We start from the raw sequence: 25,717 nt of genomic DNA on the forward strand, positions 1-25,717 counted from the left end.
AATAGTGCCAAGAAATCCGGCTCCACCTCCACGGAAAAATTCCCCCCTCCCACAGATAGATCCTCTAGACAATTCAATCTGGGTGAAAAATTTACCCCGGACAATTGCCCTTAACATCTCCATCCTTAAAATTTACTCGACAAAGGGAAAGTAAGACAATAAAAAGAATTTCGCATAGGAATTTTGGCAAATTTCCCCAGTATAAAATTTCCTCAGAAAATTTCACCCCCCTCCCCCCTCGGAACATTCTCTCCGGCTGTTAAATTTTTCCTGTGGAAAATCCCCCGAGCAGAAAATTCACCACCCCTCCCTCACCCGAAAAATTTATGCCAACTTCACAATAAAAAATACTATACATAAACAATGGGCAAATTTTATAACTTAAAGATGCAACCCAGGAGCTATGGGGGCCATATTCTCTCCATGGTTAGGGCATTATATCTCACAATTTTGATCGAACGATTTAGGGAAAAAGGGGTGGTGAATTTCATGGGGGAGGGGGGCTAATTGCGCTCCAATCTTTTTGGTCACTTTAAAAGGGCACTAGAACTTTTAATTTCCATCGGAATAAGTCCTTTTCCAATAATATAGGTCTATTGGTTCGATACAATAACCCCTTGGGAAAACAAACAAAAAATAACAACAAATAAACACGTATCCGTGATCTTTCTTCTAGCAAAAAAATACAAAATTTCATATTTTTCCAGAAGGGAGCTTGGAACTACTACAACAGGGTTCCCGGATACGCAGAACGTGATAATATGATTTTCATTAAGATCTCTTGACTTTTCTTGGGTGTTTCTCCCCTTGTTTTAGAAATCAGGCAAATTTTCTGAGGCTCGTAGCTTTTGATGCGTAACACTAAACTATCAGTATAATAAGCTGATTCTTTTGATATAACTATTGACACAAGAATTCTGATTTTTTGGTTTGGGTAAAAATTAAGCAGCTTTGCTCCTTACTTACAGTTCGTTACCACAAACTATTTGATTCAAGTTAAAATAAGACAAAAATCTATGAATAAGCCTTGCAATTTGTACTTAGCATTAGAAGCTTACAAAATAAGTCTCTGTAGTTAATCTGTGACGGAATTCATGATGTTTTAACCTTTTTTCCATGACATTTTAAGAAAAATTTCCATATTTCTTCGGATTCCGATATGATCGTCGATTTATTAAAACTAAATTTTGTTGGATGGATGCAAGACTGAGTATTAACTTAGTTGCATCTTTCTTCTGCATTTATTTTTTGGGGTCATTGTCTTTTTTTTTGTAATACAGACAAATTGTTCAAGTTTGTACACTTCTTTTTATTTGTTCTTTTACGACCTGTGCAAGCTACTTTTTTGCGATCGTAAGAACTTTTGATATTATGGAACAACATTTTAAAATGATTTATCTCAGTTTACGAGTGTTGAACAATTAGCCTATTTTCATCATTTGTGTTAGTTGAATAAAAGCTTAATAAAGGTATACTTCATGAAAAACTTGTAATTTGTATTAGCAAATCTGATGTGCATGTGTAATGTATCATATGTCATAACTAGGTAAAATTGTTTTATGGCAAAAATTTATAGTTTTCTCCATTTTTTTTTAAATTTTTTTTTCATAGTGCTACTTTTATTTAGTTGTGTTAGAAGATTTTCATCAGATTTCTAATGGATAGGTAATCTATTAAAATTGAATTTTGTGTATGTTGAATGCAAAATTGTGCTCTCAGTTTCGATAATCCAACTTTTTTGTGCATTTTTTCTTTTTTTTTTTGCGCACACATTTTTTGTGTTGATCCATTTTTCAAGATTCTGCTCTAGGTATTATCTATATTTTTAATAAATACAAGCCCTTTTTCTTAGTTCATATCAGATTCTTGTTTAAGTTCACGGGGTTGAACTATAACACTGGTTTTTAAAATGAGTTGTGCGCCTTAATGGGATGCTTCACAAAAAGCTGTAGTAAAGTTTTTCTTAATCAGCCTTATGTGCTGGTACACCCTCCAGAGGAGATAGACAGACCATAATGTCAATATGATCTTATTCCTATAAATAAAAACCTGATTCCATATCATCGTGTGGTGAAAACTTTTTTTTTTTTCAAAATAAATTTCAAAAAATTACCCTAATCAGAGACAAATTTATGCAAATGAATCTGGCCATGGTAAGAGAGGTGGAGCAGCTTCATGCATTCCATCCCTGGACCTTAATCGTTATCTTCTCCTTTCAGTGAGATTCTTTATTTTGTCTGCTGAACTGTGTACCATCCACATTGCCCTAGATCTTTTATAGATTATTGTTTAGAGTCTGAAAGTATTCTCTCTTTAACTGACTCCCAATCTGCAATACATTTGCTCTCAAGTTTAAACAGAATTGTTGATGATAAGGGCACACTTCTTGTGTGCGATCACACAAGAAGTGTAATTTTTGTATCTTGACCAAGCCCCCTCCCCTCCTTTTTCATAGATTAAAATTTTGTTTAGTGTCATATCGGGAAAATCTAAATATTGGTTAGATTTACAAGGTCTTGATATTAGAAGATATTAAAATTTTGTTTAGTGTCATATCGGGAAAATCAAGATATTACAAATTTTAATATTACAAGATATTAAAATTTTGTTTAGTGTCAAATCGGGAAAATCTAAATATTGGTTAGATTTACAAGGTCTTGATATTACATATTGGTCAGATATTACAAGGTCTAAGAATTTAGGGTACTTGTGCATAATATGGTGCCCACAAAAGAAGTCAAGTTTGGTTAATGCTAATAAAAAAAAAAAATAGATTGAATATATAATAGTTAAGAAACAAACTTGGGCTATATATTTGCACGTTGGGGGGGGGGGGGGGTGGTAGAACATAGCATATATTAAATAAGTAACCTAACCAAGGTACCTTCCCCCCCCCCCTAAACCCCAAAAAACAACAGTTTAAATATCGTAAACGCAATGGTAACCACGCTTTGCATTCCATTTCTCTATTGCAAATACCCGTTTGTCGGGTTTCGTTTCTGGTTTCGTGTCTTGCATTCGAGTTTTGTGTTTTATGTTTCAGCAATGGTAGCATAGGGGCTAGATCAAAATTATATATGGAAGCTTTATTACCCTAAATTCTAGACAGAAGAAGATCTCATAATTTGGCAATCCAAGAGCCATTTCTAAACGAGTTGACGGCTAAATAAAACTGCATACATGGCTTCAAAGATAATTTAATTCGGAATTTATTAATAGTTATTTACTTATAAATAGTAAATGTTCATTTACTCCGTACACTAAAAAAAAAGTCTCAAATGCTGAAAACGAATGCATTTATACATATATATGTTATTACTATATACTGGAAATGAATTTATACTTCTTAGCTGTCCTTGTCATTGAAATTATCCTGTTAGAAATGCTAAAACCGTGGTAGGAGTTTCTTCAAAATAAAAAAAAACATCTATTTTGAAGGTCAGTCTGGGCCAAAAGATAAAAGGAAAGCCCCATCTTCATGAATTTTCAAACCCCTTCATGCATAGAACGATGCGGGATTTCGCAAGGAGTACGATTGCTTCTGTCACGAAAGAAGAAAATACAGACTAGGACATAGTCAAGGCTCAAAAACTAATTGTGGTGCTTAGAAATATCGCCAATTACCAAAATCTGTCAGCCATTTGTTAACGGATCGAAGGCAGGGGCGTAATTTGCTATGGGACAGGAGCGGCAACTGGTCCCTCTACACCCAATTTTGCCCCCCCCCCCCTAGACCTTAGTTTTCCTGCCCAGCTGAAATTTAGTTTCTGCAAAAAATCTTGTCACTAAGATAAGCCTGCAAAATGCAAGTATCAAGAGAAACAGGCAGTTTTCTTTAGTATATTTTTGTCTTTACGGTAATATATGGATCATTTCTCAGTTTTCACTGTCATTTTCATTTGAGTTGGGAAAATTGGCTCCAACTTTACCACCCACCCCCCCCCAGGATTTTGACAAAATTACGCCACTGATCGAGGGGCAAATAAAATTGATTGCATGACTTCTAAGCAAGACAGTTTCTGTTTGGTTTTCTTTTTTTTGGGGGGGGGGGGAATCAAAGTTTGTTTATATATATTTTGGTTGAGTTTCTACGAGTCTGACAAAAATTCCAGAGGGGTTAAACCACCTCTCAATACGGCCTTACTTCTGAGAAAATGTTTCAGTTTTTAACGAGTTGGGCAAACCCATTGAAAAATCAAGTTTTGAATTAGGTTTTTAATGAAAGTTTATTTTAGCTACTTAAGTATTTATTGTGTCAGCTAATTCCCTCCTCAGAAAAATTCTCCCCGCGTATAAAATTTTCCCCAATCAAAATGAACCTCATTTCTTAAAATTACCGGTTTATTTAAAATCACCTCTGACTCGTTCTTTTTATTTTCCTCCGTCAAGGTACAAGGCCTTTTGCATAGAAACATTAGCTCCAATCTATTCATTTGAAAACTTCAACCAATTCTTACTCGCTTCTTACTAGTCAAACCACACATTCTTGATGACAACTAATCATCTGTAAGAGTTTGCTAAATGTTAGATTCTTGCTAAAATGTTACAGATTCTTGCCACTAGATTAAGTAATCTCTATGCCTTTTAATTTACTGGAAAAAAATTCGGAATCGGTAACCCGGAAATTATTCAGCGAAGTAACGACCCTTAACAGAGAGACATGAAAACACTGGCTTAATAAGTGTTCGTCATTCCTTTTAAAACCCGTTAATTTTCGAAGCCACCTATTATCCAAGTTGAATTGTATGCTTTTTGTGCGTCGACACCGGTCACCCCTTAATCTAAATGCAAATTCTCTAAGTTTAACCTTTATACATTGATGTCAATTTATATGTCTACTGTAATTCAAATGCTTGAGTGTTGCTCATCAATATGGTGCCCTCTTTATGAGAGAAATGAAGCAAAAGTCAAGAAAGCACAAAAAACGACTGTGAAACTTGAACCTTTTCTCAGATATATACCATACCACCAGAGAATACAGAGACTACAGTTACCTAGTCTTCAGCTTTGATTTGACAGAGCTGACTTCAGAAATGCATTCTGCATTGTTGAGAATGTTCTCAAGTTACTTCCCCACTTTTAAAAAATATACTCACCATGTCAACAGAAAAGGTTAGGTCGAAAATCTTTATCCATGTGTATGTGGAAGTCTTGGGGACACAATACTGCTGGAAACAGTTGTAACTGTCACAGTACAGTCTTTCAGAAGTTAGTGAGCCTCTACAGAGTTCCATGCTAGGTTTTATCCATACTATGTTCTGTACCAAACATAATAGCTACACACACTCTGACCATACTTTGTTCAGAGTTCCTTACTATATTCTTTTAGAGTAATTTTTGCCACATTGATCATTCTTGTGACCTGTGTGTTGTCATAAAGTGTGTTTCATCATTATCTTCAAATTTTGTAATGTTAATTGTGAGAAGATCTGTAAAGCTTACCACATTTGGTATTGATAAACAAATAAATAGCATTTTAATATTAAAAATAACAAAAACTGTTTTTATGCTTTAATGCTTGTATTCATTTATCTTTTTCCTGAGGAAGAAAAACTAAATAATTTGTTTACCCACAAACCAACAAACAAAATTTTACCCAACAAACCTTTTTTTAAGGTTTTGCAAGAATTAGATAATTTTGAAAACCACACTGCCTTTCCATGACAATGGACAAAAGTTCAAACAGGGATAAAATGCTTTAATAGACAGTGATAAACTTCACGAAAAATACTAGGTATTTTGGTCTCCTATGCAGTGACCATCATCATAGTAATGCTCAGTGTATTACTAATGATGATGGTTACTGCATATGTGACCAAAATTTCTAGTATGTTTTGTGAAGTTTATCACTGTCTGTTAAAAGGAAATTATGCCTATTTGAACTTTTATTTATTTACAAAAATTTCTTTTTTTGGAAGGTGTACTACAAAAATTAGTTCTACCCTTTTTATGTATGGATTTATACTTTTTCTGATGAAGCTCCTGAGCCAAAACAAATAATTTATTTCATTATTGATGTTGTGAGGTTTTATCCAAGAAATATATGTTTTGTTTAAAACATTTAGTGTGTTTAGGCAAAACCAAACTTTGTGCTGATCTAAAAAGAAATGGAAGCAAATAATATGCACAAAATCTATACAAATTCTATTGAATGGAACATAGCAGACCTTAATGGTGGTACTTTTATTCATTAGTGAGCTTTTAAATCATTGTTGATGTATTCTAACAGATCTAGTATAATTCTGATGAATCCATGCTCCATTTCAGCATAATATTTCTGAGTTTAACTTGCTACTAACACGGCCTTTTGCATTTGAAAATTCCTCAGCAAATGTCTGAAAAACCCACTTTTGAAACCAAGAAACATAATATGACATTAAACCATTTTTTAATTCAAACATTTTACAATCTTTGTTGGAGTATTCTAACACCTCAAGTATACCACTTTAGAAACCAAGAAATATAATGTAATGTTAACCCCCCCCCCCCCAATAATTTAACAATACTTGACAATTAATTTTTTAACTACTGGCTCTATATGTCGTTTCCTGATATTCAAAGCAGTACAAGAAATGTTAATACTCAGTAATATCATATTGATGTATCAGTAGCCTGCTCTAGAAAAATGTTCAGAACATAAATGTAAAATGGCTATCAGGTTTTTTGGGACAGCAATATGTTGATTTCAAAACTGTACTAACCCTCTTTATTCCAGGAAAATGAGATTAAACAACTGATGTCAAAGATTGAAGAGCTCCGAAAGCAGACTACAACAGTAAAACCTACAAATGACTTAGAAGAAATTGAAAAATTTAAAATTGAGAATTACAAATTGAAGTACAGAATAAACATCATGAAAAGAGTACGTTAAGAAGTATTGTATATTGAATGTGTAGTTTAGAGATGGTTTATACAGCAGGTGGCATTACTATTATACAGGTTTATTTTCATCATCATTATCATTTATGTATATCCTGACCAGGCATCTACACATGGCAGGAGAAGGTTCTTCGGGTGCCCCTCGCCCAAATCACTTGGTCCTTGTGACTCCCCAAATACTTTTTTGCATTTCTCATGTATCTAAATTATCTGTTTCAAATCTGTGTTCCCCTCAAATGATTTTTTGTGAATATGCCTGATCACCATCTTGTTTATATTTCCAAAATTTACTCCAAAAGTGTCAAAATTACTTGTGTAATTTTTTTATATTATTTTTGTAAATTAATAATTAATAATATTATATCTATGATAATATTAATATCATATATAATATATATATAATAATATATAATATATATAATAATAATATTATAATTTTTATAATATTTATAATAATTTTCTTTTTCATAACCCTTGTTGTAAAACTGTGAACTCATTTCAAAATTGTTTTCTCAGGATATTCTTTAAGTAAATTGTTTCGAGAGTTTTTCTGGCATTTTATTTTATAATTAAAGAGTAGGGGAAGGGACAAGGAAAACAGTCCTTGGCTATTTGATAATTTGAGCTGATTGAAAATAAGGAGAAGAAACTTTAAATACTTTTAGGAGTTGAGATTTTAATCTTATTTTATTGCCCTGTAGATAATTACAAAAAAAAAAAAAAATTGCAAAGGGGCTCTCAATTGTTAGAATAAACACATATAGGGAATCATGTTTGAGGGGATAGCCTGTTACTATTTTTATAATTTGAATTTTATCATATGGTGTTTGTTGGTTAAAAGTCGAAACTTGGTGTGTTTCTTTTTTTTGTCGTTTTGTTGTTCTTTTTTTTTCTTTTTTTTTACTATCTAAAGTTGTATTTTGTTCCTGAGTTTTGGTTTGTAGATTGTATTATGTGTTGCTATGGCCCACAGGCTTTTTGCAATAAATCTTATCTTATCATACTATTACAAAACCAAAAAAAAGAATAGAAAATAACATATTTTTTTTTAATGTGATTTTTCATTCAGCCTGAACCATTTCTGTTTCATTTTTTTTTTTGGTTTTTGAATTTAATGAAAATTCAAGTTTTATCTAATTAAATTAAATTTCTGTTTTAATTGATTTTATTGCGCGTAACCTTTATTGACTTTTTGCTATTATAAAAAAGTTTTAACACTATTAAGCCTATTTATGTTCCTTTAGTGCCCATATGGAGGTGGGGAGGGGGGTCTCCTCCAGATAGGTCCAAATAACCCCTTGGTTAGGTTCTTTGTCAAAATTGAAGTATTCCAGCCAGAATTTTTTTCTTAATTCCTTGATCCGCCCCCCCCCCCCTGAGGTTTTGGGAATCTGAGCAATTAACACCTAATCAAATGGCTTTGATATCCAACACCATCAGCTGATCTAGTGGGTACAATTGGGCCAGATTGAATAATAAAAGGCCTTGGGTGTACTTCTATGGTACATTTCTAAATTGTACAAAATATAGGGCATTTTGCAAAGATCCAAACATTTTTATGGTTTTTTTTTTCTTTTTTTTAAGGCTGTATGATATCTTAAATGATCACTCTGTCTCATCTATTATAATCTATCTTAATTTGTGTTCCCAAACTATTTAGGATTGATTTGATTGTCTTGACATAAGTCTTAAAGCCTGAATAAGAGATCTAAATAAACGACAGAAAACTAAAAGCTGGCACCTACTTTCCCAGAAATTCCAGAAAAACCATTTAACTTCTGCTGTTTTGTGCCAAAGTAAGAGATAGTCGGTTTGAATGAAACTTGCATCATTAGAAAGTATCATCTTTCTTTTTATTAACTAAATGCAGAATTTAATTTTAAAGTTCAGGAAATGGCAATCCTTAAAACTGTTAGAGCATGGCTGTTAGGAAAATGCAAAAGTTCAGCTCAGAGACAATTTCATTTGAGTTATTTGGTAGCTTTGGGAGCTACCTGTGCCTTGGGCATTCGTAGATGGGGGGGGGCTAATGCCCCCCCCCCTAGAACTTCAAATTTATGGCTGAAAAAGCTGTTGAAAAAAGGTAGATGGCTAAGAAAGCAGTTGATAAAAAGTAGATAGTTAAAAAAGTTTTAAATAAATAGCTGAAATGACAGAATAGAAGTCAAACAAGAAGCAATTATCCATAATGTCTTAGAAAGATTTAGCTCTAATCTAAGAAGATTAATCCCGAAGCTTGTTGATGATTTTTGGTGATTACTTATTAATAAAGATTTCATAGGTATGATAGAACTTGCTGGTAATGTAAGGTTTTGTGAACTGACAATATAACTTCAGCTTCCTCCCCTCACCCTTTATCACAGAATCGGCTGCCCTCCCCCTAGACAAGAAGCTACGTACGCCCATGCCCTATGCTGATACCCGCTTTGATTGAAAAGCTTGCCAACGCTGGGGACGTAATTTTTAATTCTTTTTTTTTTCAATCAAATTTCATACTCAAATCACAGATTCTCATTAGCTCAATGGTGGTTAGTCCCGTGGGGGAGTTCGCTATTGTGTGCTTTGTCGTTGAGACGGACAGCTGATGCTTTGGCTCGCCAAACTATTTTAAGGTATTGAATCCCTCTAAGATTGTTATTATATTGTTATTGTATCCTAAGATTGTTATTGTTATTATATTCCACGTTTTCAGGACTTTAGTTTGGGGTTTTAATTGTCTAATTGTACTGTCCAAATCCATGTATTTCCTGCTCAAGTGCAGTGTTGTCATTTGGGTGGGAGCTTTGGAAGGTAAATTTTCGTAATTGTATCGGAGAACCAAGGACAGTGAAATAAAAACTATTTACCTCCCCCGAACCCATTTTAGGATTAATTTTAAGTGAAAACCATGATTTTTCCGATTTGTCATTGGGTTGTTTCAAAATTATGAAGTTATTATTGGAGTACCGTATTTTCCTCAGTGTTGCCACGTTGAACCGTGGAAAAAGTAAGTAAGACTATTCTGTTAAATTTAACAAGGATTTGTCTGTGTAAAGATTGGAAAATGAGTAATCTGTGGATTCCTACACCTTCAATGAAAAATCTTCACCTTTTTTATCTGTTAAGGTCACTTGTTTTTCGCTCACTTTTAAGCCGCAATTCATTTTTTGTTGGGGGGGGGGGGGGGGCTGGCCACTACTAAAAAATGTATAACTGCATGTGGAAGCCTTTTTCTTTAAAAATTAAATCTCCAATTGTTCCTATTTTCTAGATAAACTTGGTTGCTTAAATTTTCAATGAACAAATTCAAATTTTCAGTTTTTATTTTCACTGTCTTGGTAGTTTAAATATGTTCTAATATGTTAATATGTTCTGGTAGTTTAAATGTTTTAAATATGTTCTAACAATGAAGGTGGAAGTTGAAATAGCATTATTAATGAAATGAACTTCAATTGTTAATTATATCATTACATGAAGGGTGAAGTACTTGAAGTTAAAATATCATCATTAATTACCGACAGATACAGAGGATTATTATAGTAAAATAACATAACCTATGCAAAGTTCTTAACTTGGAGATATTTTTGAAAAATACATGAACTCCCTTCATGAAAGAAGCTGGACATATGCAAAATATGTTTTTTTTTATCGTTATTCTGATTTGCTCAATGGAATGCTAGAGAGCACAATGTAAAATATTGTTCATATTCTTTAAAGAGCATACCGCTAAGTATTATGAAAAAATACTATGGACACCTCTCAAGAGAGCTTAAAGAAGAAAATTTTTACTCGGAATATCTACAACAAAATCTATATCCTAATTGAAACAACCTTAAAGAACTTCAGCTCTTGTAACCGAGAAAATAAATGAATAGATAAAAATTTTATTTTTAATTGAATTAAAAACCAAATGTAAATTAAATTCGTAAAATAACTATGCAAAACGTTTCTTTGTTTCATTAAAGATAAGGTGCGACCTTGTGTAAAGGCAGGGCTTATGAGACTTAGCGTGATGTAAACATGATTGTTCAAATATCTTCAATGAAGAAGTAAATAGCCTACAGTTTTAGGATATTGGCCTGGCCTAAGAGAGGGATGGGGATAGTTTACCGGCAGGTAGGTGAAAATAAAACTTCAAAGAAAGCTTTAGAAACAGAGACAAACTCAATATTATATACAATGGTAGAATAGGTGCTGTTAGAAAGCATAGGGAGAACTTCCCGGGAAAAATGCCTGGGGTCTCTCCGTAAGAACTTGGCCATAAGGCATTATTTAAAAGGTCCACCTCAACCCCTTCCCCCCAAAATCGTTGTCCCTGAAATGTGGGCCATGTGCACTTTAGAAGTCATGCTTAGAAAACCAGTCTGTAGACATAAATTAGAAAACAATTTTATTCCTGAGAGGTTTATATTAATATTCGCCTAATTCATTCGCCTTTTTCCTGCTTTAAAGCAAATCTTAGAATTTTGTGTCATAGATATTCTCTCAAAACAAAGATCAGGTTTTCAAAATGGCGAAAACGTTTTGCCAATTTACTGCTTATTATTTTTTAATCTAATTTGTCCATCTTTGTATTTCTTCAAATTTCTTAGGGGTGACAATTGGTGCACTAGAAGCAAAAGTAGCAATAACGTAATGCACCTCTACTGTCGTGCTCTCGATGATCGAAGGCTAAATTTTTGTACGGCGTCTTAATGACATACTGAGGAGTCTTTTATTTTTGGGGATGCTGGGAGAGGGCTCACCAATTAAATTTTATTGTTAATTGCTCGTTTATTCAAGAAATCTACTTCTAAGGTCTGCAAATATAGATGGCGATAGTTTAAATAACTAGCTGTAAATTTCCTTGCTTGTGCATTTTACAATGGTATATATTTCTTTAATTCTGGTTGATCATTACGCAAACTTTCGTTTGAAGGCATAACCATACTTTTAGGCGCAATAGCTGACAAATTACCTTAAATCATCTTTGCCAAAGATTTGTTTATAAAATTTATTGTTCCAGAGAAGTTCATTTTTATAAAGTCAATCGATTGGATAACTGGGCAACTAATATTTATATTGATTTTTGCTTTCAAGTTAACTTACAGCTGAATTTGTATAATCAAGAAACAAAAATTTGAAGTTGCAGACATTTTCATAATGACTTACTTCTAATTTACTTTTTGCGTCCTAACCAATGGGCCGTGAAGCGCAGGTATCGATCATCTGATTCTGCCTTCGGACGGGAATGCAATCCGTGGTTGGGGGAAGTCTTCTGGCACTCCTCGTTTTTTCCCATATATCTCCAGGGAGCCACTTGAAACTGGATTGATACCGTACTCTAGGTGATTTTTATTGTAACTTATTTTATAACATGTAACTATATAAGTAATTATATTATTTTATAAAATAGTAGCTTATTTAACTTGTTTTAGGCGCTGACGGAAACTGGAGAAGGGCAATTTTCGATCATTGGAGAGCTAAAGAAAATTTTCAAGAAATCTCTTATGAAGTCCTATCCAGTATCGAACGATTTCAATATCGAGGTGGTGATATCTTCTCAACCTAAATTCGGTGACTATCAATGCAATTCTGCTATGGGACTTTCAAAGGTATTGTCTTACTTGATTCAGGATTTATTTACTTTAGTTTTTTATGTATTTTTTTTCTTTTATTTAATTGCTCATTGATTATCAGCACTGTGCCTCATTGCCAAGACATTACTTATCAGAGTCTCAAACGCTAGAATTATTTTTAAATTTCAAGGCTATTAAAAACAAACATTTTTTACCCCCCCCCCCCCCCCGGAATCATCTTAGGTTTGTTCATAAATGGAAAATCATGATTTTCACTTTTGTTGTCTCACCCTAAGTTCCCACATATATGATTTTTTTATTGAGAAATATTCTACTGAAAAATCGGACAAGAAATTTGCATGTTAGTGTGATAATTTTTATATGGAGTCACAATAGATAATTTAATTGCGTCGGATTTTGAAAAAAAAACAACACATTAATTCACCTTCTTAAAATAGCCTACAGCTTATGTCTTTATCGGAGAAGTTGAGATTCGTGAATTTTGAAATTCGATATTTTGAAATTCGATATTATGAGATTCGATATTTTGAAAAATCAGATAAATTTTTATCAAGATTTGCACACAGCTGCGACATTCGCATATCTGGCAGAATAATCATATTTGCATGTGAATAATCATATACGTATGTGGGAACCCAGGGTCAAAATGATAATGTTCTTAGGGCAATGTTCCACTCTTTTTTCAGTGTTACCATTTCGAACCGTCAAAACGAAAATCACTACTTAAATTCGACTTCGTCCGTAAGTTGTCCGTCGTCTATTTCATACGGACTTCGTCCGTAAAAATTCAGACGTTAGTAGTCCGTTGACTCTCAAAGACAACCGCACATTCAAAGAAAATCTACACCTTTTTAAGGGGGTTCGGATCGCTCTACCCACAAGAAACACAAAAAGGTTTCCTTATTTCTTTTTAATTTGGCGCCCTCTACTACCAAAAGCTGCATAATAGTATATAGAGGTCTTTTTCATTAAAAGTTCCGTATTTCCCTATTTTAAAAAAAGATACATATTGTTTTGTAAATTACCACTTAACTAATTAAAGTCATCAGATTATATTTTCACTTGGTACTTGAAGATTTTCAAATATTGCTTAGGAACGATATGGATAAGTATCAGGTGTGCATGCGCTAGGGTTTACTGTTGCGACGCGAGGAATTAGTTATAAACGTAATTTTTTTTGGTCTCTAGGAAATTAAATTCCTAAGCTAAAATCATATGATATTTGCTTCCACATTAACTTTTTGCACGCCAAAACGCACTTACCCAAAAGGACGGTAGTTCTTGCAAATAAATCTAAAAGATTTGGCAGATTTTTCCTGGATTCGAAAATAATGCGAACTTGTTCCCAAATGGACAGTGGTGTTTCTTGGCCAAAAAGATTCCTGATTTAAATATTAAACCTGAATGTACATTGAATCGTGTCTCGTATCCTGAAAATTCTTCTTTAATCACGAACCAATACAAGTTCTTTTATTAGACAGTGAAACAAATACAAAAAGTTCTGGATATTTTGATCATATATTCAGTGACCGTCATCAGCAGATAAACTGCAATTAAAACAAAAGATGTTTATTACTACACTTACTGTATGAAAAACTATAATTACTTCCGGTTCACAAATAGTTTCTGGTTCATTGGATGAGAGGTTTCAACAACAAGGTTCATTCCATGTCTTGAGTTGTAAAATACCCAGATTTGTTTTGTATCTGTTTCACTTATGCAGTGACCGTCATCAGCAATAAAACTCTCAGCAGTAAATACCAGAAATATCAGGTATTTTTTGTGAATTTCTATCACTGTTATCATCATCACTGTCTATTAAAAGGATTTTCTCCCTATTCGAACTTTTATTTATCGTCATGGAAAGGCAGTGTGGTCTCCGAAATTATCTATATTCTTCTTTTATGACAAGAATCTTTGCGTCAGGCCGCTAAAAAGTTATGGCCCTCCTCAATCACTTATTTAGGTTTTCTTTAGTGGTTGTTGAATCTACTTTTAAAGGAACCATCAGACTTCTTTTTAGGGATAATATCATTTGGGAGACCATTCGAAACAAAGGTTGAGTGTATTACAGAGCTGTTCTTCAACTGCTTAGTTCGGAATGGCTCCTTCTCACGGTAAATTGTAGGTAACCGTACAGTAGGTTAAATAAAATAAGCTATTAAGTGTTTAAATTCAAATGGGGAAAGCTTTGGTAAGATCAAGATAGTGTAAAAGGGAACATGTTTTTTTAGTAGTTACGTTTAATTATTTTGAAATAATTTTGATTTTCGCTGAATCGTAATATAGTTTTGCTGCTGGAGTTCAATGGAAACAATATACCGTCACCATATTTCTTAAATGCCGCATTTGGCCAATTGTGCGAATGATCCTCAGCCTCTTCCCTCTTACTTAATCACTTAATACTCATAACGAGGTGGTGAGAGCCTCGTCAGCCTTCTCCACGTGGGATGATCCGCAACAAGGGCCACTACATATGATAGCGGAATTTCAGCTCCTGGAATTCCTGGAATTTCCCGAGACTCTTATTCCACTGAGACTCCTTTCTTCTTCTTGGACGTTTCCAGTTGCTATTAATTGTGTCAAAGTCATAAAATCAAAGTTGGAGTATCAGCATGCAGCTGATGAAGATGTCCGAACCAGTGAAGTGCCCGCTGGGCAGCCTGGTGTGGAAAGAGCAACCTGGAAGTCATACCTTGCAAGTGTTCATTTCTGACAAAGTCTGTCATTGGATTTCCTCGATTCTTCAGAGCCTCCTTCCTCCCAAAATATGAAAACGCATGCTTTTCGGCTATGTAAGGGATCAAGTGACCTAAAAATGACATTTTGACATTTTGAATAGTGGAAATTGCACCGCTAGTGTAATGTCTGCAGCTCTTAAAAGTCGTAAGATATCCTTAACTTGTATGTTATTGAAGATACGAGTTTTAACACGCAAGTCTTTAGGGAGCAGGTATGGCGAGGGTCAGTACAATACTGCGACTGGAATTTCATAGGTATTGCTCAACTTGATTCATGTTGATTTTTACCATCTATTTTATGTTTTACTTTTATTGTCCTGTTGTATTTGTTTTTATTTTTTTGTTTAATCGCTTATTGATTATTAAGGCTGTGATTTTTCGCTTTTCGGATATGCAAGATCATAAGGCGTTTCGAAAGGGCAGAGTTATATATAATAATATAACTATCAGGAATTCATATGCTAAGGACTGATGTTGCCACCCTTAATGATCTGTCACGAGTTTTAATGGTCATTATTATGATTGTTATGGGAGGACTGACGAAAGTTGAGGCTCAAATCACAAAAGCCGATTTACTTCGCTAAAGATGGTCGTTAACTATCTTTAGTAATAATACATGTTCAATATTATTATATAAATGTTCAATATTATTTTTAAAATATTTTCAATATATTCAATCTGACAGTGTTAACGACCATGATAATAACGAATATTTACTGCACTAAGGAGGTCTTGTAACTATCTTTAGTAATAGTTACCTGACAAAAATAAATTCATAGTTACTTTTCAGTCGTTCCAGCTATTACCATAGCGTCAGCTGGAACGACAAAGTTAGTTTTTAGTAACTAATTTATCGAACCTGGAATGCCCCAAAAGGCTCAAAACGGAATTTCTAAGCGGACAATCATGTTCACTCTGCCCAACGGAAATTCGACTTACAGTTACATATGCAGATATTTGATTGTAATAGGCTCTGCCACCGATCGGCATGACCATGTATGGCGGTTGACAATAAAATCGTTTGATTCGTCAAGTACGACAGAAACCGAAAATTGAAGTGGAAAGTAAATCGTCCGAAGAACTTAAATAAACAAAGTAAAAACGAGTTAAATAATCTATTCCCAATTATTCTCTACTAAATGGCAAAGTTTTTCAAATGACCAAAGAAAACACAAAAATATTAATTAAAAAAATAAGGCTACTTTATCAAAACTGTGGAATGGAAAAACAAAAATTCATACATCTCGAACCGTGTCCGTATCTCCTGCCAAATTCATAATGCATACAGAAAAATTGATGTTCCAAGTGTATGCAAGGTCATTGAAGAGCCTATGCGTAGAACTCAAGGCAAATACATAGTTCCAATGAAATCCGTGATAGACAGAAAAATTTGAAAAATAATAATATTTTTCGTTAGTGCAGGAGTGTGGATGTGAACTAGTGCATGTGATACAGTGCATGTGAAAGAGAGGGGATAACAGCCAATCGGCACTAGACCCTCAGAACAGCATACCACTCAGCAACAGCAAGACCATTTCCCTCCAAGGTCACTTCCCTCCAAGGCCACTTCCCCCCTCCCTCTATTTTGTCCTTCTGTTTGATTTTAGTAATATTGTTTAACGTAATGTTTAGCCTTCCACTCTCACAGGCCAAAGATCCTTTGCGGGGGTCTATAGCTTTGTTGTTTTTTCTCTATTTACTTCATATGAATTGATTGATTGATTCTCCCATTTTGAATTTCTTCTCTGTAATATTTTTTACTCCACGGTCGGCACTTTATAGATCCAGGGACATCCCCCGTGCATGATTTTTGTAGCCATTACTGGTTTCATTGCATCCATTTTCGACAGCTTATTCCTTAAAATACCGTGCCTCATGGTCAGACACTGGGCAGGATGGCCGATGGCTAAATGGTAATTAAAATTAGCTGTAGTAGACCGCTATTGATCCCCACTACTCTTGAGGACTCTACAAGAAGGTCTTCACTGTACTTACGCCTCCACTGCACTTAAGTTGATTGGGAGTGGGATTACTCCAAGATTGATTCACAGAAAGAATGTGCAAATTTCGGGCTTATAGTATTACTTGTTTTATTTTTGGGTTTCAAGTCTCCTTCCTTTTAGAAAATCACTTCCTGTTGCATGATTCAAGCCGGTTTTAGCATATACTTAACAGGTGGAATGGAACCACTTCGCTGATTAAGAGTGGTGTGTAATTGTTCATCGCTATGCCCTACTCCTACAGTTATGTTAAGTACTATCCCTGAGTAATGTCTTAATTTCTTCCTAATGTCTATTGCTTACGCTTCTGCGCTCCTTTCAGTGGAAGTCATCACTATCCCCTCGAATTGTCAGATTTTAAATCCTATTTCGATCCTTTCTCTGGATCAACTGGAGTTGAGCGTAATCCTGCCTAGCGGATAAAAGATTTCTTGACATTATCAAGTCAGATAAAAGGCTCCCTTTCATCTGACTTGATCGATAAAATAAAAAGAGTCCCTGTGTGATACAGTAATCCCTTTTATATACATCTGTTGTTTATTTGCAGATACTCAAAGAATCCGGCACCAAGGTATCCCCAGTTGAAGTGGCTAAATCACTAATCGAACATATCCCTGCCAATAGAATTATTGAGTCACTGTCTATTGCTGGCCCTGGTTTCATCAACATCACCCTTTCTCAAAAGTTTGTGGTCCGTCAAATTGCGAATATGTGTTTGGAGGGTGTCAGTCCACCGAACGTTGACAAGAAAAAGGTCGTTATTGACTTTTCCTCTCCCAATATCGCAAAGGAGATGCACGTAGGCCACTTGAGGTAAGTTTGAACATTGGTAAGTCCATCAAACGTTGGTAAGAAAAAGATCGTTATTGAGTTTTCCTCTCCCAACATTGAAAAGAAGATGCATGCAGGCCCATTTGAGGCAAGTTCGAAAGAGATACCTGGTAATGGGTCAAAGACATACAGATAGTGCACTTAAGAACCTTAATTCTTTAATTTGTCTTGGACAGAAAATCTTTGAACCAGTCTTACAAGAAGGGGGGAGAAACTCACCTTAAGGCTTGGTTGCCCAGAGAAGCGCAGAAGGAAAAAGTATGGCAATAGATGTACACAGATGTGTACATCTATAATTTTCGTGCCACAATTTTTCTAACTTACTTGGAAAAATATTCTCACAAAAATCGGATGCTTTAATTAAATTATCAAACTTTTATGCCTCGATATTAAAAACAAAACAAAAATTTCAGTCATGACGACTTTACTGTAAGAGATATAAAATAGAAGGTTTAGCTATTAACTCAATAAGTTTGTATAAGTAATGTAGGATGTGAAACTGAATTTCCTTTCCTCAGAGTGTTTTTCACTTCTGAACGTCTCCAAAGTCGATCTCAAATTTTTGGAGCTGGTGTCTGGAAACAGGCACCAATCACGTGCTTGAGTTTAAAATTTGTGCTATTCCTAATAGAAAAAAGGTGTTACACCAGCATCTACCGATTTATTGAGTATATCCCCTAAACACCATCTACACCATTTCGCAGTCTTAAAAAGTCTTCCTAAGTTTGTATGTTGGTCCTCGTATTATCCCTTTCGTATATATGATTATTTCTTTTCCTTTTCTGTTTTAACGTTGTTTTTTAATTAAATAAAACTTTTTAAAAAATTTAATTTCATGTTTGTTTTTTATTTAATGCTTGATCGTTATTAAAACTATGAACTAAGTTTGTTCACCTTAAAAGTGCGTTATCTGAAATCGTGTTAGGCCAATGTTTATCGATATTCTACTGATTCATGAAATGTACCCCTCAACATCCTCTACATTGCTTCGTAGTCTTGTTCAGTCTGTTCAACCTTCCAAAGTTTGTATGTTAATCCTCATTATCTCATATACATGATTCTTTTCCTTTTCAAATTTAACGTTGTTTTTTGATTTGAAAAAGCTTTCCTTTAATTTGAGAAGAGAGACGTTACTAAGAAGTAATTTGATGATCTATTTTATTGGATGTTATTGAGAAAACAATTGATTGGTTCAAATAGTTCATTGCCACCAATAGTTCATTCATAGTTCATGGACTGATAGAAATCTATCAGACTGATTTCTACCAGTCTCTCTTCTCCTTACTCACTTTAGTCATCACGCCAGTCTCTTAAGTCTTCCAAAAGTTGTGTGTTGGTTCATCCCTTTCGTATTTATGTTTATTTATTTTCATTTTCAGTTGTAACGCTCTTTTTAATTAATAAAATTTGTTTTAATTTTAATTTTTAAATTTATATTAAACCACTGATTATTGATATTTATATTCATAAAATCCAACCCCTCATACGCTCCTGAACTACTTTGCAATATTTCACAGTCTCTTCAGTTTCCAAAGATTGTCTGTATCTTGATTCTCTTTTTACCCCTTTCATATTTATAATTGTTTCTGATTGTTTTCGGTATTAACTGCTTTTTTAATTCAAAATAAATTGTTTTTCAATTTAATTTATGTCTGTTTTTTATTTAATGTCTGTTTGTTATTAGTAAAAATATTTCTTTCTGTTTAATCTCAAATTCTCCCTATATTTTTACCAGAAGCAGTTTGGAGATTTGGATCCTCATAGAAGGAAGGAGACCAACGTTTAGCAATATTTACCAATTTACCAAAATTTATCGAACATTTACTGATGAGAGGAATATATTCCCTCGTACACTCTCTATATCACTTAACAATCTTGTACAGTGATGGTTTGTTGACAACACTTTGCTCACCCCTCGCACTGATTTTGTAGTACAATCAGGCTAAAGACCAAACCGTGGGTGTTTTTTGCGCCTTTGTTGAAAGCGACTTATTATGCTTCAAACAAGGCTTTATCCAGGGGGGGGGGGTTACCCGGTTTTACCCCCCCCCCCCCCAAAAAAAAAAAAAAAAAAATTTGACCGAGTCGAAAATTAGTCTAAAAAATACATGTAAAGACAAAACCTTACCTGAAAAAAAATATGCTCCCACACTAAATCCTATTGCATTTTGTGGGTAAACGGTTCTGATCAGCTTGCGCAGGATGTTAGACAAAGTCCACGGGAAAAAATTGGGTAAACCGAACAAAAATTCTGGATCCGCTCTTGGCTTCAAAAGCGGATTTATTGGTGCTTTCACACAATGCCATAAAACCTTTCACATTAGCGTTATGTAAGACTTTACGTTGCGTTATATAATCTTGTAGAGTAATTTTTTTCAGTAGTGTTGGCAGTTCCAATTAGAATTGATTTGACGTTATATAATTTGACGTTACGTAAGTTTAAGTCATATTACGGAATAGTCAACATAGTAGCAGTAAAATGGAACTTCTGGATAAGCAATCAACAAAGTTTGAAGTAATAAGTAGTAAACTTCTCATAGAAAGCCTTTCACGCTTGATTTGAGCTCGAATTTCCAACTCTATTCCATATTTTTAATTTTGAATAGTTTGCTAATGATGATTGTGATGATTTAGATGATGACTGTGATGGTTTTATGGATTTTGCGCTAGTCTGGTGCGAAAAGGCTTTTTTAAGTTTTAAAAGTTATGCTTAATGTAACGTAACTTAATCACGTAGCGTAAAAAAACATCCGTAGTATGAATGCACCTTATGTCTTAAGCGAAAGGGAAACTTGCGCTAATTGGGAAGAAATTTTTGTATCTCAAAAATTGAACTTGTTTGTATTTTTTCTGTTAACTGTTTTGCTAACCCCTTACTCTTTCTAACCCTTGCCCTGAAGACTGTGGGGAGAGTGTCCTGCTCAAAGATATAATTTCCTGAAGTTTGAACTGCGTGGAACAAAATGGCTATCTCAAAATTTTTATTGGATGTGTTTGGAGAAATTGTGGGCATGAAAGGGGTGTTAGTTGCCTTCCAATCACTTTCGACTATTAAAAAGGGCACTAGCCATTTCAATTTCCATTCGAATGAGCCCTTTTTGAAGTTTCTACAACAGCACCTTATATAAAAACCTTATATGCCCTCTGGGCATAAATTACAACCCTTGCCCTGAGGGCTGTGGGAGGGGGGTTGTCATCCTCAAAGACCTAATTTCCCGAACTTGAAACTACGTTGAATAAAATGGCTATCTCTAAGTTTTGATTAGATGTGTTTGGGGAAAAGGTGGGCGTGAGAGGCAGGTTAGTTGCCCTCTAATAACTTTCGACTAATTAAAAGGACACTAGCCCTTTGAATTTCCAATCGACTGAACCTTTTTTAAACTTTCTACGACAACATCTCATTTTAAGCTGCCTTTGAACGCCTTCTATTAAAAACCTTATAGGCCCCCTGGGCATAGCTTACAACCTTTGCCCTAAGGGGGACTGTCCTCAAAACATCATTTATATTTGGAAATCAACTACGCAGAACAAAATGGCATTCTCAAAATTTCGATTGGATGTGTTTCGGGAAATGGTGGGCTTGGAAGGGGTGTTAGTCAACTTCTAATCACTTTCGACTATTTAAAAGGGCACAAGCCACTCCAATTTCCAATTGAAGGAGCGCTTTTCGAAGTTTCTACAACAACTTCTTTGATACGCAGTGCCCTGCTCTAAAGGAAAAAGTTAATAAATAATACGTTGTGCCAACATCGTTTTTATGTGCCCTCAGGGCATAACTTAAAACCCTTGCCCTGAGGACTGTGGGGGAGTGTCCTCCTCTTTACTTAGTCCCCGTTTCTTGTCTTGTTCTCGAGTGTCCCCGTTCTTTACTTAGGCAGCGCGAAGGGCTTTAAGGGGACTCTTAAGAGGGCTCTGAGGGGTTATCATCCTAAAAGACCTAATTTCCAGAACGTTCAACTATGTTGAACAAAATGGGCATCTCAAAATTTTGATTGGATGTGTTTTGGGAAATGGTGGGTGTGAGAGGGGCGTTAGTCGCTATCCAATCACTTTCAACTATTAAAAAAGGCACTAGCCCTTTCAATTTCCAATTGAATGTGCTCTTTTGAAGTTTCTACAACAGCGCTTTCAATATAAACTTTATGTGCCCCAGGGCATAACTTACAACCCTTGCACTGAGGGCTCTGAGGGGATTATCATCCTAAAAGACCTAATTTCCAGAACTTTCAACTATGTTGAAAAAAATGGATATTTCAAAATTTTAATTCGATGTGTTTGCGAAAATGGTATGCATGAGAGGGGCGTTAGTCGCTATCCAGTCACTTTCAACTATTAAAAAAGGCACAAGCTCTCTCAATTTCCAATTAAATGAGCCCTTTTAAAGTTTATACGACAGCGGTTTAAATAAAAACTTTATATGCCCCCAGGGTATAACTTACGACCCTTGCCGTGAGGGCTGTGGGGGGAGGAATTTTCATCATTAAAGACCTAATTTATAAATCTTTCAACTACGTTGAATAAAATGGCTATCTAAAAATTTTTATTGGATGTGTTTGGGGAAAATGTGGGCGGGAGAGGGGGGTTAGTTGCCCTCAAATCTCTTTCTATTATTAAAATGATTACTAGCTCTTTAAATTTCAAATCGAATGAGCCCTTTTTCAAGTTTCTACGACAAAGATTTCAATAAAAACCTTATAAGCCCCAGGGCATAACTTACAACCTTTGTCCTAAGGGGGACTGTCCTCAAAATCATAATTTCTATCTGGAAATCAACTACGCTGAACAAAATGGCTATCTCAAAATTTTGATTGGATGTGTTTCGGGAAATGGTGGGCGTGGAAGGGGTTTTAGTCAACTTCCAATCGCTTTTGACTATTAAAAAGGGCACAAGCCACTCCAATTTCCAATTGAATGACCGTTTTTCGAAGTTTCTACAACAACTTCTTTGATACGAATTGCCCTGCTCTAAAGAAAAAAAATTAATAAACAATACATTGTGCCAAAATCGTTCTTATGTGCCCCCAGGGCATAACTTGAAACCCTTGCCCTGAAGACTGTTGGGAAATGTCCTCCTCTTTACTTAGTCCCCGTCTCTTGTCTCGTTCGCGAGTGTCCCCGTTCTTTACTTAGGCAGCGCGATCGCGCTGCCTATTATTTATGCAACAACTTTCTGTATAAACCTTATATGCCCCCAGGGCATAACTTACAAACCTTGCACTGAGGGCTCTGAGGGGGTTGTCATCCTAAAAGACCTAATTTCCAGAATGTTAAACAAAATAGATATCTCAAAATTTTGATTGGATGTGTTTTGGAAAATGGTGGACTTGAGAGGGGCGTTAGTCGCTATCCAATCACTTTCAACTATTAAAAAAGGCCCTTTCTAGCCCTTTCAATTTCCAATTGAATGAGCCGTTTTGAAGTTTCTACAACAGCGCTTTCAATAAAAACTTTATATGCCCCAGGGCATAACTTACAACCCTTGCACTGAGGGCTCTGAGGGGGTTATCATCCTAAAAGACCTAATTTCCAGAACCCTCAACTACGTTAAACATAATGGATATCTCAAAATTTTAATTCGATTTGTTTGCGAAAATGGTGGGCGTGAGAGGGGCGTTAGTCACTATCCAATCACTTTCAATTATTAAAAAAGGCACTAGGCCTTGCAATTTCCGATTGAATGAGCCCTTTTGAAGTTTCTTCAACAACGCTTTCAAAAAAAAACTTTATATGCCCCCAGGGCATAACTTACAACCCATGCCCTGAGGGCTGTGGGGGGAGGGGTTGTCATCCTTAAAGACCTAATTTCCAATACTTTCAACTACGTTGAATAAAATGGCTATCTAAATTATTTATTGGATGTGTTTGGGGAAAAGGTGGGCGTGACAGGGGGGTTAGTTGCCCTAAAATCACTTTCGACCATTAAAATGGGTGCTAGCTCTACGAATTTCAAATCGAATTAGCCCTTTTTCAAGTTTCTACGACAAAGATTTCAATAAAAACCTTATATGCCCCCAGGGCATAACTTATAATCCTTACCCCGAGGGTTGTGGGGGAGTGTCCTCCCCAAAAATATGTTTTCTATCTGGAAATCAACTACGCTGAACAAAATGGCTATCTCAAAATTTTGATTGGATGTGTGGGGGGGAATGATGGGCCTGGGGGGAGGGGCGAGTTGCCCTCCAAACACGGCCGTCAATTGAAGAGGGCATTACTCCGTTGAATTTCCAAAAGGGTTTTTAGAGTTTTTTTTTTAGAGCTTCTTTTGATATTTATACGACAACGCCATCTCTAAAAACATTATATGCCCCAGGGCATAACTTAAGCCCCTTGCCCTGAGGGCTGTGGGGGGAGTGCCCCCCTCAAAAAAATATTTTATATTTGGAAATCAACTACGCTGAACAAAATGACTATCTCAAAGTTTTAATTGGATGTGTTTGGGGAAATGATGGGCGTGGGGGGTGGGGGCGAGTTGCCCCCAATCACTTTTGACTATTAAAAAGGGCACTAGCTCTTTGAATTTTCAATCGAATGAGCATTTTCTGAAGTTTCTACAACTCCTTCTATAAAAAACCTTATATACCCCCAGGGTATAACTTAAAACCCTTGCTCTGACGGTTGTGGGGGAGTGTCCTCCTCAAAACCATATTTTCTATCTGGAAATCAACTACGCTGAACAAAATGGCTATCTCAAAATTTTTATTGGATGTGTTTGGGCGAATGATGGGCGTGGGGAGGGCTAGTTGCCCTCCAATCACTTTCGACTATCAAAAAGGGTACTAGCCCTTTGAATTTTCAATCGAATGAGCCTGTTTTGAAGTTTCTACGACAACGCCTTCTATAAAAACCTTATATGCCCCCAAGGCATAACTTAAAACCCTTGCACTTAGGGTTATGGGGCAGTGTCCTCCTCTAAAATATATTTTATATCCGGAAATCAACTACGCTGAACAAAATGGCAATCTCAAAATTTTTATTGGATGTGTTTGGGGGAATTATGGGCGTGGGGGGGGGGGCTAGTTGCCCTCCAATCACTTTTCACTATTAAAAAGGGCACTAGCCACTCCAATTTCCAATCGAATGAGCCCTTTTTGAAGTTCCTACGACATCTCCTTCAATACGAAGTGGCCGGGTATGGAGAAAAATCAAAAAAAAAACCCACTGTGCCCACATCGTTCTTTACTTAGGCAGGGCTAGCGCGCTGCCTATGATACAAATAAATCTTTTTCTTTATCGTTTATTTTATTTCGCGCTTTATTTTGCTGAAAACATACTGATTTTTTTTTATTTCAGACTAAAATATATCTGTGACAAGAGCTATTTTCCCCTTGAAGTTCACTTTGTAACCTTAGTCCAAATGTATTCTTCCAAATGAAGGGTGGCATTTAAATACCCCTTCATATTCATCTGAAGGATCGCATCATAAAAGTCGGAAAATTTGGCCCTACATAATGCACCGTAGTAGGCTACAGTCATCTCTCCCGCAAAATGATATCTTATCCGTTTTTCAGTTTAGAGTCTGAAATAAATAAAGTAGGTTTTTGAACCTTGTTTTTCTAACTTGGTATAGGTATGAAAATATGAGATACGGCCTTTGGTTTTCGGTACAAAGAAGGGTGTCGGTAGCTCAAGAGAGGGAAGGAAGCTCATAAAAGAGGAGGCTCAAGTTTAGTTAGAGGAAACAAAACGAACTTCAGAAAACAAAATTAAA

General features: G+C 35.3%; 1 protein-coding gene across 1 annotated transcript in view; it reads left to right on the plus strand.

Annotated features, from left to right (window-relative positions):
• LOC148952791 (arginine--tRNA ligase, cytoplasmic-like) overlaps window positions 1–25,717 on the plus strand; it is a 53,549-nt gene that overhangs the window by 9,662 nt on the left and 18,170 nt on the right. Inside the window, exons 2-4 of the mRNA XM_089087782.1 lie at window positions 6,716–6,862; window positions 12,276–12,452; window positions 17,726–17,991. Coding sequence (XP_088943908.1) covers window positions 6,716–6,862; window positions 12,276–12,452; window positions 17,726–17,991 — 590 coding nt within the window. The remainder of the gene's footprint in view (window positions 1–6,715; window positions 6,863–12,275; window positions 12,453–17,725; window positions 17,992–25,717) is intronic.

The sequence above is a fragment of the Artemia sp. Qi Xiang Cuo genome, chromosome 4, assembly GCF_049724085.1.
Source record: "Artemia sp. Qi Xiang Cuo chromosome 4, ASM4972408v1, whole genome shotgun sequence".
Taxonomy (NCBI): Eukaryota; Metazoa; Arthropoda; class Branchiopoda; order Anostraca; family Artemiidae; genus Artemia; species Artemia sp. Qi Xiang Cuo.